This window comes from Caloenas nicobarica, chromosome 11 (genome assembly GCF_036013445.1).
Source record: "Caloenas nicobarica isolate bCalNic1 chromosome 11, bCalNic1.hap1, whole genome shotgun sequence".
Taxonomy (NCBI): Eukaryota; Metazoa; Chordata; class Aves; order Columbiformes; family Columbidae; genus Caloenas; species Caloenas nicobarica.
In genome coordinates, this window is record NC_088255.1 from 9,930,312 (window position 1) to 9,944,726 (window position 14,415).

The window sequence follows — 14,415 nt, forward strand, 5'->3', positions numbered from 1 at the left end:
GATAGCAGTGCCTCTAGCCTTTGAGTTAAAGGGCATAGTCCTGTTCTAAAAACAATTAAAACATTTTGCATTTCAAATGAGTATTTCAAGTTAGTAATGAAACGAGCAATGTTTGCAGGTAGGATAGCAGTGCTAGTGTTTGTAGTGGTTACTGTGTAGAATGTACCTTCTGTCAGGATGCAATAATAATGTGCTTATTTGTGACTTGGGAGGAGAGCAGGTAGGTTACTGTATAGTTTGTCTGATATTATTAAAATATCAACATAAGATGCATAAGTGGAAGTTGACAAATATTGCTACTTTTAGGGTAAATTTCAGCTCTACCACACTTGGCTTTTGCTTGTTCAGAGGCCTTTCTCGCAAACCCCGGCGCTTTGGATATCCCATATAATGAGTTGGGAAGATGGAGCTGTTGAACTGTTAATGTCTTCTCATTACTACTTGCACTATTGGGACAAAGTGCAGGAAGCACATGTATCACTGGGAGTTACCAGTAATGTTAGTCCATATTTATCAGTATGAACCACAGCTTTAAAGCAGGGCATTGCTTGTGCCTCAGCTCTAGGTATATCTGTGTACACCTCTTAAAGCTCATATTCATTTGGTTATTGGAAAAAAATGTCTAACTTGAGTGCAGATGTTGGCTGAAAAATAGAGTTCTAGAGGTGGAACTCACCAGGAATATCAGTTCCTCAAAAGAAGCTTCTTTGCATTCCAAAACTTGCACTTAATGAATCTTACTGGATTTTAGCATAAAATATTTTTTGTTATTTTTCTTGGAGGATTGACACAGCTGTGAAGTATTACACTGTTTTCAGGAGATTCAATGACCTTTCCTTATGCAAAAGAAAAGGTCCCTTTGTGAAAGTAAAGTGCTAGTTTCCAATTAACTCTGAAGTATTTTCTTGAACTGATGACTTAAAATATATTTTTTCTTATTCTATAAAGTTGCTGCATTTCATTTTTGCAGTACTGCAATTTCAAACTACTTTAAAATATTGGGACCTAACTCAAGGCAAACAATATCAGTATTCAAGGTTAAACAAAACCCTTCTTGCTTTCATTTCTGAGCTAATGAGGGAGGCTAGAAACCTTAGAAAATAAGAATGAAACCAGATTCTTCTTTAAATAGAACTTTTGGGGAGCTGTAAGTTTTAAATAATGTAATAAATAGCATGACACTTGCTGTAGAATTGCAGAAACTGGCAACATCAAGTATTTTCTTCTGGAAAAAATACTCAACTGTCTACTTCTAAGCTGTTTCAGTGGGCTTAATTATTGATTTGGTGGAGAATTTGACAGTTGTGTTTCAGTTCAGTTTATGTACATAATTATAGAAGGTTTGTTTTCTGCAGCGTATTTCCAAGTACAAATATGAATTATAGCTGCATATGTAGATTATGGCTCCCTTATGCAGCTACTATGACAACCTTGATAACTGGCTGAGGGAAATCTAGTCTTTGTCTTGAGCCCTGAAGCAGCTTTCAGTTCCACACTATTTACATTGCAGTGTCTCCCTGACTCAGTTACAGCTGTTTCAACTTAAACACAAGCCCATTGCTATGGAGATGATGTGCTGCATAGAAATAGGTCATGTTCATCCCATTTCCAGTGGGCGGATAAAAAGGAGAAGCAGAGCTGCAGACTGGCGAAGGTGAGCACAGAGTGTGTGTCTGCCGGAGGGCTCTTCCTTCCATTTGGAAAATGGCTTTAAAATTAAGTGGGACCACTGCGTGGCTCAGGCTTGTTTCAAACTGCCCCTCGTGGTTTGAGGGCTTCTGAATCTGACTGCAAAGCTGAATCAGAGGGAGGCTAAGCTTTGTCTCTGCCCTCTGCTGATTTCCTGCTCTGACCCCAAGCAGAATTTCACAAAGGCAGTGACAGCAGCCAGCCAAAATGCTGCTCGGAGGAGCGTCAGCTGAGAGCTGGGCTGTGCAAGTGCAGCAGCCTGGAACAGCTGCTGCTTGCTGGTGCCTGGTAGTGCTGCAGCACCATCTCAGTGCTCGACTGATCCTTTTGTACCTGTGGTCTGCTTCCCTGGCATTGGGCTCCTGAACTGCGGAGGGAAGGAAGTGCTGTAATGATATGTGCCTGGGAGGAGGCAGACAGATCTCTGCCCTGAATCTTAGCAAGGGAAGAAGTTTTGAGACTTGTTGGGAATATATGCTAGTGCTACTTAGAAAAATAAGGTGAATTTACGTGTGACTGGGACCCCACCTAATGTAATCTCTTTGTGGTTTCTGAGGGGAAAAGGACAGTGGCTCACTTGCTGCGCAGTAATCGTTTTTATTTCTTAAACTTCTTGCCCCTCTAAAGATGTTCTATTTTCTGTCTACCTGTTTCTTCAGTGGTTTGTCAGCTGATCAGAGTTTAGGATAAGGCTGAGAGGAGGAAAAATTTATGAGATTTGTGTGTCTGTGCCTTACATGGATAAAATAAAACCTCATCCAAAAAATGTATTATTTACTGAATAACTAATTTTTTCTTGTGTCCTAGCAATGACAGTGTCCAGACCACTGGATGTATTTCTGAGAGATAATGCTCCATAACTTCTCTGCTTCCAGCCGATGCATACATTGCTTTTGTAGCCAAGAGGATGATTTTGTAGAATAAAGATGTTTAGTGCTTACCACATCTGAATCAAACAAGTGGTAACCTATTAAGTCAGCTTCTGAAACTGAAGTGTGCGTATCTTTCTTTAGTAATGCACCATTTAATAAGTGATTCTTGAAGTGTTTTCCAGACTTAGATTACGTTTCACTCAGAACATCTCTTTTCAGACAGTTGATCTGGAATTGCTGAAGTTCTTACTCTGTGATAACTTTCGCTTCTTTCAGATGTTTATCTTGACCTAGTGTATGCAGGCCTTAATACATTAAAATAGCTTTATAATACTGTAGCACATCAAAAAAATATATTTAGTGCTACGTGTCTGGACAACAGCATGAATATCTCATCTTTTGGGCCTGACTTAAGGTTAAAATCTACAGTTTTTTATTTCAAGTGATTTGCTGCATGTTTGAAATGGAATTAGAGCCAAGGTTAGCTAGTCAGTTGAGTTTATTTTGGGTAATTTGGAGTTGTTTTGTTTTAACATGGCCATGTTAGGTGCACAAGTAATACAAATGTTTTAATGGTTATTGCTGGGGTTTCTTGGGTGCTTTTTTGGGTATGTTTTTAAGGGTATTCCCCTACTGATTTTGCAGTACTAGTGAGAGTGTAATGCTGACGATGCAACTGACTTTCCTGGTGTTCTTCCCTTTCACTTTTCAGTATATTTAGGAAGAAATTTTCAAGATATTTGTGAAGTAGTCTAAAAATCTTGAAATCACAAGTTGATGGAGCAATTAAAGTTGTCCCAGCCTACTTTGAAAAGACAATTGAATACTTAAAACTTTGAATTTTATGCAGGCTGGTAGTGGGAGTACAGCCGTCAGTTCTGCAAATGGCTTCATTTGAGTGGAAAACTTGTAGTTGAAGTTAACTGTTAGTATATCTACCCAGTATCATCATACCACGTTCTCATTTCTTCACAGCACTATGAGTCTGTGATAAGCAGAACAGTGAGTTCTTGAAGTTTAATCCTGGAGCAGAGAGCTGGATAATCCACGTTTTCAGCTGGATGAGAGCAAACCAGGCGCTGAGCCGTTCTGCCTCAGAAATGTGCTCGGCTCGTACGGCTGCATTTCCTTGGAGATGGAGGTGGTTGTGTAATGTTTGCAGGGCAGTTGTGTTTAACCAATTCTGTTACAAGTGATAGGCTATGCTATAAAGAGTTAATCAAAATGAAGGAGATATTGTCCTCTAATTCAGTATCTCTTCAAGATCTATTCAGCAGCAGATGCTGCTATTTTTACAAAATGACTCTGTTGGCAGTCTACAGAACACATGTTTCAGAGTGAAGCATGAGAACACTGAGCATTATGAAAGTACTAAGCTCATTAGTGGCAAGGGAGGGCTTTGCTGTATTAACTGTGATGTTGTAACATCTCTGTCTAATTAGCTCTCCTACTAATTAGATTTAGAGCAATTAAAAGCTTTAAAGACTTCTGAGAAGTTTTTTGAAAGGACTGTAAATTTCAGGTACATGACTTTCTCATTGGAAGGAGCATCTTGGTGCATGCTCACTGATCTCAGTGGCTGACTTAGATAAGTTTCCAATTAATTATTGAAGGCTGCATGTAGTCTATCACCATTATCACTGTCCTAGTACTATATGTGTAACTACTCTAAAGATCTGGGTGTTCCGCAAAGACTGGCAGCCATTTGGTGTTCAGCTCAGCAGAGCCAGAAACAGAAGATGTGCACACATAGTGCTCTCATGCGGAGAGACTGTATTTTTCTCAGTTTAAAATAAACCACTCTGATTGAAAGCATCTGCTTTTTCTTTTGCATAACAAAAATTATTTCCAAAATTGAAGTCTTCTAAAGTGTAAGTCGTTGCAGTCTCCTGCAGAGATTTTTTTAAATCAAAACCCCAGCAGTTTAATTTACAAAAATGTGTTGTGCTCAGAAACTTATCAGGATGAAATCTTACTTGTGATCTTTCAGATCCACAGAGAACCTTTAGCAAATGGTACTGAGGCTCTCTTATTTTCCTTAAAGAGCTGTAAAATTCTAACTTTGTATTTCTGTCCTATCTTGAGTATAGATTAAAGGTTAAAGCTCAAAACATACAAGGAATTTGTTAAATCTGACTAGTTTTAAACCTGTTGACTGTAGTATCTGTTTACCAATTTGGTCATTCTGAAGCTTTAAGTGGTATGAGAGTTGAGCGATAGTATCTTTCTGAATGGAGATCCCATCTTTGGGGTTGAACACTCAGTAACAGAGCTGTAGTTTCTAGTAAGAGATCAAATACTACTTGTGCTTTTTTGAAAAGAGTAGGGGCTCTGCTTATGGTGTCATTGGTATTTTAGATACTGAGCCAGAATTATGTGGTTGGTGGTGTTGATTTATGTGCTTGTTGTGCTAGGGAGATCAGAAAGCTGTATCTTTAAGAAATGTCATTACTTTAGTAGTATTCCTGGAAGGTACCATTTAGATGGAGAGCCGTGGACAGAATCTCTCAGTCATCAGCAAGCTGCTGAGAGCATCTTTATTTCTTTTGTACTTAACACCGATGTCTTCTCTTCCTGCTTTGGAAGAGAGCATCAGAAACCCATGTGTGGATGGCTTCCCAGCCTGGAAGGGTCCTGCTGCGTGGTGAGGGATCCCGCTCCTGCCTAGAGCTCGCAAAGAGCGGGGGCTCTTCAGCTGAGCTTAAGCCACCAACTCTGCAGCTTTAGCCCAGGGTCGCTATTGATTTACAATGAGCCCAGATGTTAGCTGTAGGCAAAAGCTGTGTGTGATGATGGGAGGAGAGTGAAAAGGTGTCACGGGAACTGTTATAGCATTGACTGATCAGATACTTTAATACTTAAGATACTATGTCTTTGTGTATTAGCAACACTTTTCGGCTCTTCAGTTTACTTCGCTACTAAAACATTCGAATGAAGGATCTGATGTATAGTTTGGACCAGTTTTTCTTTAAAATTTCTGTTTGTCATAGATAATGTTTAGTCTCACACACATGTAATTACATGTAAAATGCTCGTCACTGTGGAAGGATGCAGCTTCCTTCTAAGAGCTGCTGTTAAAATTGTCTGGCCAGACTGACGCTCAGTCTCCCAAGTACCAGCTTTCAGTGACTTTTACTTTTGGACTTTCCTGTGAAGGATTTGGTGAGTTAAAGGATATCACTCATGGCATAATTCCTACCTGGGTGTATAACACTTCACAAAGTTGGTTTAGCAGCATGATGAAGATAAATGAATATTCTACTTCTTCTCTTTGCTGTCTCTTGAGTGGGGCAAGCTGAGGGGCAGTAAAGAAGGCAGAAGTTGCTGAAGGTTGTTCTGCAGGCCAATATTAGAGGAGCATCTGGATCTCCTAGGTCTAGGGCTAACCAGCTGGTTGGTTAACTCCTAAAGCACTGGAGGCTTATTTACTTTGATTTTTGTTCATTATGGATATTATCTTTGTAATAGAAGTATTTTGGAAGCAAGCACTCAAACTGCTGGCATAAACCCACTATTCATGGTTAGCATAAGTGGGATTTTTTGTCTCAATTTTCTGAAAGGACCCATTATTAAGAGAAGTATTTCTAAGTGAATGTGAATGAGAATAGCATAGTTAAAAATGCTGTGCACTGACCTTCTCAGCTTTGAAGTAAGCTTAATAGAAGAAATCTTCAATGAATGTATTTCAGGAATAATTCCTTGGCATTGCAGAACCAAATTTGAGACTTTTGGTTAGAGAGAAGTACACAATGTCTGCTTTGTTACAGAGTATTTTTTCTGCTTGATGTTACTCAGCAAGCCAACTGGGGGGAAAAAAAAAGAAGCTTCTGTGTCTCTTCTGTCTCCACCTTCTGGAAGCTGGTAGCACTGATAGCAAATAATTTCATATCACTTACTAAGTTAATTAACTGGAGAGCAAATGTGTTTCAAGATGCATGTCTTGACCTTAGTTAAAGGATGTCATCAGGGTTTTGTTTTAGTTATTCCAAAACACTGAGCCTAGGGAGCAAATAATTGAAATGAAAATTCTCTTTAAGCCAAAATTGTGGTGTGTTGTTTTTTTTTGTTAATAATCTCTTCTGAATGTGTCAGAATAAAGTCAGGCGGGAGGTTTGCTGGTTTAACTGTACTGTTGGCACAGTCTTGTAAAAGAATTGAGTAAAACTGTGATGTTCCAGATGACCTTTTCCATCCATTATCATCTGAATGTTCTTGGCATAGGTTTTCAGAGGTGAAGAACTACAACTGAGAATTTCTGAAAGGACAGTCTGATCCACCACGAGTAGTGTGCTCAAGGGTGTGCTTTCAAAGAGGATAAACTGTGCCTTGTATCAGACCTGCAGGTGAGAAAATGTAGAAGGGGAGGAGAGGCGGCCAGAGGACAGTAGTTCAGAAAAGTATGTTCAGGACTTGGTGTCCTTCTCGCTTGTTTTTCTGTTTGGTATTTTCTTTCTGCTCTCCCATACCTTGGGCTATTCCTTGTACAGCAATATTGTAATGTGGATCAAATGGTCATCTTGGTTCTTCAGAGATGATTTGGAATGTAATAGGTCAGTTGGCTGCAAGGAGAGCCATGAGCTGTGAGGGAAAGCTTTGTAGCTTGTTGTCACACTGTAGTTTTTTACAATAGCCTTTAGCTGGGAATTTAAGTCCTCTTCCCTGGCCATTCTTGTCCCTTTGCAGGTTGCAGCTGCTCCCTGGTGGTTGCCTGTGAAGGGAGCCAACTGGAAGCACCCTGAAGGTCCTGACTCAAATATCTCCAACAGGTAAGCCATCAATGGCCATTCCATTATAACACACAGTGCTTGTAAATATACATGTAAACTTGGACCAGGAATGGAGATGCAAGAAAGTGTTTTTAATTAGTAACCTGCTTGTTGCTGCTTCTGTGACTATTTTCCCATCTTCTAGTATGTTGCATGTGATATGCAGTGGTTGTATGGTCAACAGCATAGCAGTATTTCAAAAAGTCTGTAAGCAGTTTCCGCCAAAGAAAGAGAGACCATACTGAAATGTGCCTCAGTGTGTTTTCTATTCACATTTATACATCAGCAGGGAAGCAGATTAGGTCTTTAGAGGATCAGCAACTTTAGAGCATCAGTGCAGGTCTGATTTTGTTGAGGAAGACTAAATACTACCTGTGTGTGTATTCTGAGTCCATGTAGTGTGTCTTCCATCTGGGATTTGCAGGCCTGTCTCTCTGGCAGCAGCAGACTGAAGAGTTTTGTGCGTTTTAATGTATTCTGAGTTTGTAGGCTGATTATGGCAGAAAATCTGTTGTGACCTTGTTATCTAGAAGCAGTAAAAAAATTGGAAAACTGTTTGGTTTTTTTCTTAGCCAGTAGTGAGTGCCATGCTTTGCTAGCATGAACCTTGAACCTTGCTGTTCCACCTCTTTAAAACGATCTCTTTCAGTTTAGAAGCGGAATGAATGTTATGTCTAGCAAATCAAAAAGCTTCATTTTTCTCTGCTGCTTTTTGTGGTACTGCATAACTAGCCCTGGTTTGCACGTGTCAAAAGCCATTATTGCAGTTAGGTATATTTCTGTGTGCTTACTTGGATGTGACTGTCGTCATTTCTCTTTCACTAGGCAGGTGGCAATGAAGTTGGCACTAGCTGCTTTAATCAACTAGTTAAAGTTTCCAAACTGCTGTTTGAACTCAAGTCAGACTCTCTAGCCTAGATCTAGTAGATGCTGGCATGTTTTTGAGTCCTCTAAGGACAGGGCTATGTTAGTGTAACATCATCTGATGGCTGAACTGCTTAGTAACAAGCCCGTTGTCTGTTCTCCAAGGGCAATGAAAGAATTATCTGAGGCAAAAATAGAGATAATATCAGGAGGTGTTGTTAGGGGGAGAAATTTAGGTCACAGTGAGCAGATAAGATTTGGAAACCTGCCATGTAAATCTAGCCTTGCAGAAGTATGACACAAACCTAACCTAGTAAAACTGCTAGTGAACTTGCCATGGGGAAGTAGCCTAATGGACCAAAGGCATATGCTGACTTATAAAATGAGGCAGGAAAGACAATTTAATAGGAATTCCTCTGTATCTGTCTTCTGGAGTGGTACCCTCAGTGCTTGAAGTATTGTGGTCTATTAGAGGCTTGGGTGGGAAGGATCTTTGTGACAAGAAGCACAGCCATTGTTTCTGTCTTCTTCTGGAAAGAGAGACCAGGATTGTAAGGGCAATCCTGGAACAAAACCAAAGGAAAGATGGGAGCTTTTGTGTAAACTGGACTGCTTGAAATACCCAAAGAAAAAGACTTTTTTTGCTAAATATCTGCAGTTTACTGTTTCCTTGATTGGGTGCTGCAAAAGATGATGTTGCTAGGAGTAAGGACTCCTTCTCATCTCACCCCTCCCTCAAAAACCCTGCAACTGACAGCAAAGAAAGAACCTGCAGCAAAGACAAGAGTGCACAGGGATGTGAAGAGCATTTGCTATTAGATTGCAATGTAAATTTTCCTATTGAGAATCTTGGCTTCTTGTTAAGATACTGTTAAACTAGCCTAGCAAGGAGTAGTAATACTGCAGGCTTTGGTGTCTTCCTTTGAGTCTCTGAGCACCTATGTTTCCCCAGAAGGCAGTGTATCCATAATTCTTCACTGGCTCCTGGGTGCAGCAGGTTTCTGAGGTGAGACCGTGAGAAAGCACAAGCCACAAATGACTTTGTTAACTGTAGAGAGCTGTATGTGAAAGCATGATGAAATAAACAGAAGTTAATTTTTTTATCTTCCTTGGTTTTTCTCTGGCTGCATTTCCCTTTCAGCATCTTGCTGTTTTTCTTTAAGTAGTTTCTTTTCTGTTAAAGTAATCAGATGCCTTGACTGGTTGTAGCTGAACTGTGAACTTCCTCACAGTCCTTTGTAGGCATCTCTTAAAAGAGCTTCATAAAGTGCTTGTGCTGTATAGCTGTGAGATTGCCCAGTGCTGCTGCTGATCTTGTCCTATTTATTTTGTTCCCCAGAATGGATCATCCAGTTCTTCATGTTTCCTGGAATGATGCCGTGGCATTTTGCACCTGGGCAGGGAAGCGATTACCAACTGAGGCTGAATGGGAATACAGCTGTCGAGGGGGTCTTGAGAACAGGTACCTGTTGTAAATGTGTGCCTGATAAACATTTAAAACTGGTATTTATAAGATAAGGCAGAGTTGTGTGGGTTTTTATTATCCTCAAAGTCTTTTTCTTGTGTAGTATGCACATCTGTGGTAAACATAACACTGACTTACTCTGAACAGATTCCTTAGGTAAGGAGATTTCCCTAAATACCTAAATGGTATATTGTAATCTGAACTCTAACGGGAGGAGAATGTGGAGGGCCCAAGAGAGGAAGAGATATGACAAAATGCCAAGACACAGGCCAGCTGCAATTGCAGGAAATGAAAGGTATAGTAAAGGACCTTAGTGCTAAGGCCGAAAGAGTTGCAAAAGCACTGAAGATGTATGTAACTACATCACTGCCCAGCGACTGTAGGGCCAGTGGATCCTACCTGTTATCTGATGGTGGGCTTGGGGAGCAGGGGAAGACATGGTGAATCACAGGTTTAGGTCTTCTTCACCCTGTGTCCTGGACTACGTACTGCACAGGGCAGTGCTGCCTTTCCCTCCTCCATGTACGAATTGTCCTCGTAGAACCCTTGCTCTCCTTGAAAACCTGGTAGATGTCAGTACAAATGGAACTGGAATACAAACAGTTATCCAGGGTAGGGTGGGGAGGAAGGGGATATGTGTGTCACATTTGACAGCTGTTCTTCTATATGTCTTTTAATAGACTTTTCCCATGGGGCAACAAGCTTCAGCCGAAAGGTCAACATTATGCCAATATCTGGCAGGGGGTGTTCCCAACTAATAACACTGCAGAAGATGGATACAAAGGAACTGCACCGGTTAGTGTATCTTGGAGTGTGTTAATCATGTGGAAATGAACCAAGTCTTCCTAAAATTGAGGTCTGTGTTCAACACAATGAACCATGGCTGTTCTCCGTTCCTGTACTCTTTCACTTTTAGATTTTTAAAGTTACATTATAATTCACTGCAGGCTTGAGTATTACCAAGGGACACTTTTTAAAAGCTAATTGAACACTAAACATTACTTCAATTTTAACTTTTGGTTCCTCTCCAATTGACCTCTTTTCCCTATTTTCAGTCAGTTTATAGTCAGATGCTGAAATACTTTCTGCCTGGCATTGCAAGTTTTTTTGAACTCTCATTTTTTGGGTAGTTGTTTACAAGTCACAAAAATCGTGCAACAGTTTATAAGAAGCTTCCATTTTTGGAAAGGTTGAGTCTGTCTGATATGGCAACAGTGGAGTGGAATTTTAAAAGCAATCAAGTGTGTGAATGAATTATTAAACAGTAGTTAAAGTGAGTCCAAAATGTTTAATCAGCAGAGAAGCCTGTGTATGCAGGAGGTGACAGCCACCCTTGCTTTTCTTGGATGGGAAAGGGAATCTGGAAGTTTGAAGCAGGGGCATGCAGGTGAGGTCAGTAATGCTCTGTGCAGGTCTGTGTCTGTTGGTCAAACAGTGCCTCTCTTTGGAGGATCAGTCTCCAAACCCAGTGAGAAGATGCTGTGTGCCATAGTGAAATGGTGGTGCTGAGAACACTGAGGGTGATAATAGTTCATTCTTTCATTCTGTTTCATTTAAATGTTATGTTTTATTTAAATTGTTATAGATCTGCACTACTAGTTTGGTGTTTGCTTCTGAGATATGAAGGCAGAAGCTACTAGTAAAGACAAATGTACCTTCAGCAGACTGGTCTTCAGGACTAAACCCAGTATTTCACGTTGTTTACAGAACTGGCACTTGTGTTCCATATCTTGTGCAGGTCACTGCATTTCCTCCCAATGGATATGGTTTGTACAACATCGTAGGAAATGCCTGGGAATGGACGGCAGACTGGTGGGCTGTTCATCATTCAACAGAGGAAGTTCACAACCCTGTAAGGATTTTTTTTGGCATCACATGAAGTATAGAATTCCTTCTTGCTACTCTGGTCTGGTTGCTGTTAGAAAGTTGCCTGTTCTTTGTTCCTCTCTGCGGTGTCTGGGGTGGGATGAGCTGTGTTCTGATGAATTAGGAAATATACGACAAGTCATCAACACTGGATTTGTAGTGCTGTAGTGCAATTTTATTCATTTATTTTTTTGTTGGACAGGCCTCCACAACCGGTTAGCGATCACATACTTCCAAACTGGCATCATATTACATAAATCAAGAATTCACTAATGCAGTGGAGTTACTTAAAAAAAAAAAGTGTTTGTTTGTGTTGCTACAAGCTGTACTAATTTTTTTTTTCCAGGTAGAAAACAAACCATTGTGAGTTATCTTTATGGCTTCTGCTAGCTTGTTTAAAACTGAACATGTAATAAAGCTGAAGCTTATAGCGAGAAGTAGTTTACTAGTCTTTGAGAGGTTAATCTTTGTTTTTCTGTGTGGTAGGCAGGGAAAGAGGTCCTGCAGGGTAAGCTTTGTGTGTAGGGTTTCTCGTGCAGTATCTCTCAGCAGATTCAGGTTCTAATATTACATTTCCTTTTCTCTCATTCATCCAGGATGACTAAATTTGAGAAAGGCATGGCTCTGCTCTCACAGAGCTTGTTTTGTTCAGACACAGTTATCTGTAATGAGAAAACCGATGAAACCTCACCAGGCAGGTGCTCTCTGTTGCAGAATTTGAGTATCCCCATGCTGTGGTCTCTTAAAGATACGTGCAGTCTTTCTTTGGTGTGCCAGATGTAACTGGAGGCCTTTCTGGGAAGTCAGTAACTGGAAATAGTTTGAGAGATGTGTTAAACTTTTTTTTGCTGTTCTGTACATTGCAGAGATTGATGTTCTACTGTTCCTCCAGGGCAATGTTGCTAGCATGAGAAATCGGACTCATCTTGGGTCTAGATTGCTCTAGATCTGTGCTAGAAGTTCCATCATGCTGATGGAGCATCTGGAGACCTCCTGATCCATAACCATCACATTGGCCAAGCTCAGGTTACTTGTATCCCAGTAACATACCAGAGGTCTTTCTAGTGGCTTCAGTCACATCAAACAGTGCACTGCATGCATCTTCCTAAGTAACTGAAATGCTTGCGACTGTAGCTTTTTTGTCCTTGTTTAATTTAAAATAGGATAGGCTTATCTCTGATTTTTGTTGGTATTCAGTCTTAGTGGTCTAGCAATGGCTAAAGAACCCCTGGGCTGTGTTGTGTCTCTATCTACCTTCTTCACATATTGCACAAATAACACATATGTGATTTGAATATTTCACAGTAGTCAAAGTTTTCTACCAGTTTCTGTAATTAAACAATAATGGAAAGCAATATTGCATTAATTATCTCTTGAATGTATAAACACACCTGTCTTTTTCCAACATTGATTCATGGCTTGATAACATATACAGCTGAAACTTCTATATTAATACAACTTAGACTCAGCATTCAGACTGATTCTTTAGTGGTTTTTTTTCCTGTTTGCATACTGATTGATTAGGAAAGAAACATCTGCTGTCTTGCAATTCTGTTTCTATTCTGGTGAGTTTTGTATATGCAATTAAGGGTAATTTTTTTCTGTATCTTATGAATGGAAACAAGGCTGGTTTAAGAGCAACACTTCTAAAGATGAAGTCTTGAGTAGTTAGCAGGATGTAAATTTAGATGAAAGTGAAGAACAATAAAACTAGCAAACTTTGCCATATCAGGGTAAATGATTGATTTGATTTCAACCTTGTAAGTCAGAGTAGGAGGAGAAGAGACAGCAAGGCTGAGCTTTCCCTTCCAGACTCTGTGGTCACCACAATTTGTACCAGGGAAACTCCTGCTTAACCCCTCTCACTACTGAAGCTTCACCTCAGTACCTGGAACCCGAGTACCATGATCTGCCTGTGCTGCCTTAATTGGGGCAGGAGAAAAGGGCCCCTCGCCCACCCACCCCCTTTCAGAGACAAACAGCATCTGTGTCCCTGGGAAAGAACACAGGCCTGGCAGTCGGTAGCACATTGCCACTGTCCCTGTTCTTGTTCATCTCTTTGTCTGACACCTGTGTCAGCTTTGGCTCTTGGTGGAACAGAGGTCTCTGGGGCAGGGAGAAATACCTGGCTCTGTAGAAGTTGTGTGCAAGAAGTGGCAATGTTGGGAAACGAACATAGAACAACTACACCAAGTCTGGAAATAGAAACACTTCTGATGCTGTCTATATATAGAACTTAAGTCACATGTCTTGGGTCTATACTCTAAATATGTTCTAGAGTATTTTGTTTGGTTATGTTTGTAGGTTAGCACCAGGTAATATGCGTTATTTCTTTATTTAGCTATCGGTGGCAGGGTCTTAGAGCTTTTTTTCACATAAGATGACTGGCTTTTTTAGGTGAAAGGCATGAAAAGACTAATTTATGTGGAAGTTACTGTGGTAATAACAGAAAGAATCCAGGACTCTCCAAGCTATAGCTTTCAGCTAATCCATTCCTTGCCATTGGTGCTAGTTAACTTCTTGTTTTGGTTTAAAAACAAAAATAATTTCTCTGCCTGTGTCAGCCTTGCCAGCTTGTCCAAGTTGCACAAAATCTAGCTAGCTGGACTTAAATACTTTGAACTACAGCTACTGTGTTATGATGCTTGGAAAAAAATAAATCCTTTTTCCGAAGTATTGCGGTGGTGCACCTTCATTAGAATGACTTATTTAAAAGAGATGCTTTTGTGTTTATAAGGTCAATGCACAGTGCTTTGGTGTTGAAGTAAGGTGATGGTGGAAAAGCAAATGTTGTATGAGTTTTCCTCTCTGTGAATCTTAAGTGGCTATGAGTTTGCTTAAGTTTTTAAATTTGGCATAAACATTTTGCAGACACTTCAGAAAGTATTGAAAA

General features: G+C 40.2%; 1 protein-coding gene across 1 annotated transcript in view; it reads left to right on the top strand.

Annotated features, from left to right (window-relative positions):
• SUMF1 (sulfatase modifying factor 1) overlaps nucleotides 1-14,415 on the top strand; it is a 37,406-nt gene that overhangs the window by 12,227 nt on the left and 10,764 nt on the right. The window contains exons 4-7 of the mRNA XM_065642695.1: nucleotides 7,245-7,327; nucleotides 9,531-9,653; nucleotides 10,337-10,451; nucleotides 11,395-11,508. Coding sequence (XP_065498767.1) covers nucleotides 7,245-7,327; nucleotides 9,531-9,653; nucleotides 10,337-10,451; nucleotides 11,395-11,508 — 435 coding nt within the window. The remainder of the gene's footprint in view (nucleotides 1-7,244; nucleotides 7,328-9,530; nucleotides 9,654-10,336; nucleotides 10,452-11,394; nucleotides 11,509-14,415) is intronic.